General features: G+C 34.3%; 1 protein-coding gene across 1 annotated transcript in view; it reads right to left on the minus strand.

Moving 5' to 3' along the window:
* The window catches only part of LOC116847856 (alkyldihydroxyacetonephosphate synthase), a 39683-nt gene that overhangs the window by 12258 nt on the left and 22673 nt on the right, over nucleotides 1-4752 (minus strand). The window contains exon 3 of the mRNA XM_032823321.1: nucleotides 2129-2409. Coding sequence (XP_032679212.1) covers nucleotides 2129-2409 — 281 coding nt within the window. The remainder of the gene's footprint in view (nucleotides 1-2128; nucleotides 2410-4752) is intronic.

Genomic DNA, 4752 nt, shown 5'->3' on the forward strand with positions numbered 1-4752 from the left:
TTGGATAAGACTCAAAGGTTGAAATATTTCCTCTTTAATACGTATCGGGACACACTCGATATCCAATATAAGAACCTATTTTCTGAGAATTTCTCAAAAAGAAATTCTTCATTGGATATCAGCTGCGTTCACTGACGAGAAAATATGTCAATTTTTATACCCGTGATGATAAAATTGACTCAAGCGATCTATATAGCGACAGGTTTTCTTAATAAAGTTTTGAAATAAATTTTATATATCCGATAAGAGAACGTATTTCCTAAAAATTATTAAAAAATAAGGTAAATGTTCACTTTAGGAGAGTCACCTTCAATGATTTTGATCTTGACATAAGTTGTTAAGGTTATCGTCCTGAGTAACACGCAAAAGGTTTTAGCCGTCGTTCGTTGTTTACTAAAAAGTTATTAACAAAAAAATTTTATAAACGGAACGTAATTTTGATATATAAAATACACTGAAATATGGTAAACAATATACGTATATGCGCGGGGAAGGGGCCCTGCCCCTCTCCCCAAAAAACCTAACCATCTACTGAAACATGGTAAAAGATAGGGAGCGGTGCACTTGGACACGGTGCATTTGGACACAGCCAATCACAGCACCGTATGATTAGAGACATTTGTAGGGTCCCTTGGAACAGCGACTTGTGATTGGACTGTGTCCAATTGCCCCGTGTCCAACTGATATACACCCAAAAGATATGCATATACGGGAGCGTTCCGATTGACCACGGTACTATTGGACAGAACCAATCGATGATAAGAATTATCTAGTGATTTACTAGGTCAAACGAATCATTACAATCTATGTCCAATCGTACCGTGGTCAATCGAAACCCACTCTGCATATACTGTTTGCGGATATACGTATACTGTTTACCATATGTTTCAATGAGTTAGGTTAGAGTTAGGTTTTTTAAGGAGGAAGTGCGGGGGAAGGGCGGAGCTGTTTACCATATTTTCATGTACACTGTGTGCAAAAATTATGTTCAACTTCTAAAACTTCTTTTGTTAATAAATTTTTAACAAACAATGAGCGACGGCTGAAACCTTCCGAAGATTATTCAGGAGGGTAACCTCTATAATATATGTCAAGATCAAGGTCATCGGAGGTGACTCCCCTAAAGTAAACATTTACATAAATTTTAGTTTTAGTCGTTTTAGTTTTAAAACTTCGCTTTTGCGAAGTTTGAAAATGGTGATTGGGACACCCTATGTTCTGTTATTGCATATATGCATACAATAACAGAACTATCAATTGGAGAAATGGCGTAACGTGTAGGGGCAGACAATTCACAATCTAAAGTGTTCTGGGAGTCGATTCTGTATCTCGAAACAAAGTGAAAATTACAAAAATGAGCAAATATACTAGAATATCCGTAATTTCATTGGTCAGTTCCTAGTGAATGTGCTCACTTTTGTAATTTTCACTTCGTTTCGAGATACAGAATTGACTCTCTGGATTCGAATTTCACTTGAATAAAAGTGAGTTCTTGAGATACAATGTAAAATCGTAATGTGATAGATCCCTTATAGAAATATCATACTAAGAATCATTGATAATTACTTATTATCCAGTATTTTTAATACTGAAAATAAGTAATTATCAATGATTCTTAGTATGATATTTCTATAAGGGATGGCTAACACTTTAGAAAAAATAATCATTCACTACAACACTTTAAGAAATATTTCAGTTAAAAAAATAATAAAATTCTTAGAAGTAGGAATATAATTTTATTACTATTGTTTGTATATTTAGCAGCGAATATTTTTTGCTGCAGTGCCTAAGTTCAATTAATCCAATAAATTTAGCTTCTGTAGTACAACGCGCTTCTATAACACATTAACTGTTCCTACTTCAACGACATATCTTAGCTGCCACAATTATATCTTAGCTTCTGCGGCTAATCCTTTTTTGCGTGTAGACGAAGCAGCCCCCTAGTCGTTATACAACTGTTATATGCTATATCTGCGCGATGGCACGTAACTCATGTAACGTAAAGGTTACGTATGCATTAAAATATTATAGCATAGGCCTACAGATATTCATATGTCGATAATATCAAAGTTAGAGGTGGATACTATTGTGGGTTTTGTAAAACAACAATTGCAAAATATCAACTTACTTGGCCACAGGACAACGTCTGGTATTCTTTCGAAACTGCCGAACTTCAAAAGAAAAATCTCTCGCATCGTATGGCCGTGTGCTCGTATCAGACGATCGACATTGTCAGTGGTGTAGTCGATCTTTAGCTCTTTGATCGCGTTCAGTAGTTCCGTCGAAAGGATCGGCGCCGGCAAGTTCGTCGGTATATCTTGAGCAGTATTCCTCGATTCCCATTCCACACCGAGCATATCTTCGCAACATTTCGCGAAGTATGGAAGCTGGTGGCTTCCAATGGGATATCTAGCAACATTGCAATTAATACAATATTACACAAATTGCCTTGATAATCTCACATCATGTTATATTTATAGCTTTCTGTAAAAAATACATTATATGCTCTAAAAGGATATAACTTCATATCGTAAGATTATAATTTTATGCTGCAATTCTAAGCAAATATACAAGTAAATCATAAAATCGTAAAGTCGTAGCTTACGAATCAATCTTAATGTTGGTAAAATTTACAAACCGTAACTTTACTGACAACTTTTACCAGGTTGATTGATAAGTCTTTAGAATGACACATTAATGCCACTAGTCCAATAGTCACAGGAATGCCTCCTCCTTAGTGACACATGTGTTGCCACCTCCAATGCGCCGTGAATTTCCAATAGTGCCAACCTTCAAACTTCTCACTACACAGTTGCAGACAACTATGACAATCAGTATATTTGTGACAGCCACAGAAATCACATAACCTCTGATATTTTGTAAACATGGAAAAAACTGAAATTCGTGCAGTGATTAAGTATTCCTATTTGAAAGGTTTGCAACTGAAAGAAATGATTGAGGACTTCCAAAAAACTTTGGGTTCGACTCCGTCGAATGCAACCATATATAACTGGATTGTTGAGTTTAAACGTGGTCGTACCAGCACATCGGATGCACGACGCAGTGGTTGTCCAAATGAGGTGATTATATCACAAATGAGTGAAAAAAATCCATGATATCCATGATGTTAGATGATCCCAAAGTGAAATTGCGTGAACTAGCTGCGGTTGTGGGCATCTTATTTGAACGTGTGTTCAATATCCTATATGAATATTTGGGTATGAGAAAGCTAACTGCAAGATAGGTGCCGCGATTGCCAACAATCGATCAAAAACGTGAACGAATTCGCACTTCTCAGCATTGTTTAGACATGTTTAGGTGCAAATCAAAGGAATTTTTGCGTCGATACATAACCGTTGATGAATCATGGATCCACCATTATACACCTAAATCGAAACAACAGTCGGCACAATAGATTCCAAAGGGTGGAAGTGCTCCGAAGCGATCAAAGACGCAACAATTGGCTGAAAAGATTCTAGTCACTGTGTTTTGGGATGCACATGGAACAATCCTCATCGATTATTTTGAAAAAGGAAGAACAATCACAAGAGAATATTATCATCATTGTTGGACCGATTGAATGATGAAATCAAGAAAAAACGGTCTCATTTAACAAAGAAAAAAATTCTCTTTCATGAAGACAATGCACCAGCTCACAAATCAGTAAAAGCAATGACAAAATTGAACGAATTGAGATATGAATTGCTCTCACATCCACCGTATTCTCCAGATCTGGCCCCTTATGACTTCTACCCGTTTCCAAATCTCAAAAGATGATTCCAGGGAAAGAGATTTGCTTCAAATAAAGAGGTTGAATGGGAAACAGACGCATATTTTGGCGGTTTAAAAACTTCTTATTATTTGGAAGACTTAAAGAAGCTAGAAACTCGGTGTATTGAGCTAAAAGGATATTATGAAGAATTATCAATATTATTGAAGAATAAAGTTAAGTTTTACTAACAAAATGTTTTTTTCATTTTAATTCTAAGGACTTATTAATCAACCTGATAGTTATGTAATTCTAAATAAAATTATAAAACTCGTAATGTATTCTCGTAAAAACTTGTTTTTGTAAGAACGTAAATCATAAAACTCGTACGAACTTATGAGTAAGAATGTTCTCGTAAGAACTTATGAGTAGATCTGCAATTTTATGCGGACTATATGTCATACGATAACTCCTAAACATCTACGATTTCTCGTAAATACGACTAACTACAAGTTGTCAATAAAGTTACGGTTTATGAATTTTACCAACATTACGATTGATTCGTAACGACTACGACTTTACGATTTACTCGTATTTGCTTAGGATTGCAGCATTCCCATACAGTACAGAAGCTTGCAGCAACATTGCTACAAAGTTGCAAGATTGCATATTGCAGTGCAATGTTGCAGAAATATTGCAGTGACATTAATTTGCAATATTACTTTAGCAATATTGCTGCACTATTTAAAAAATATAACGAATATAATATAATATTTTTTATTTATTTACTAGTTATTTTTGTTACTTATATTTCAAATTCAGTAATATTTTACATCAATAATGCTTATAGAATAGTACTTAGAATAGTACTTGTTAGTGGCAGTCATTAATACTAGAATTTATCTTATTATATATTTCTTAAACTTCTTATACTGTTTTTTCAGAGAAAATACTTTCTTTAGATTTAATATTCGTACTTATTTAATTTTATGGATTTTTTATTTCATTAAAATATTATATTCTTAAACGAAATATCATTTTTT

The sequence above is a fragment of the Odontomachus brunneus genome, unplaced genomic scaffold, assembly GCF_010583005.1.
Source record: "Odontomachus brunneus isolate Ranch 3 - 2012 unplaced genomic scaffold, Obru_v1 Obru_scaffold_084, whole genome shotgun sequence".
In the NCBI taxonomy this organism is placed as follows: Eukaryota; Metazoa; Arthropoda; class Insecta; order Hymenoptera; family Formicidae; genus Odontomachus; species Odontomachus brunneus.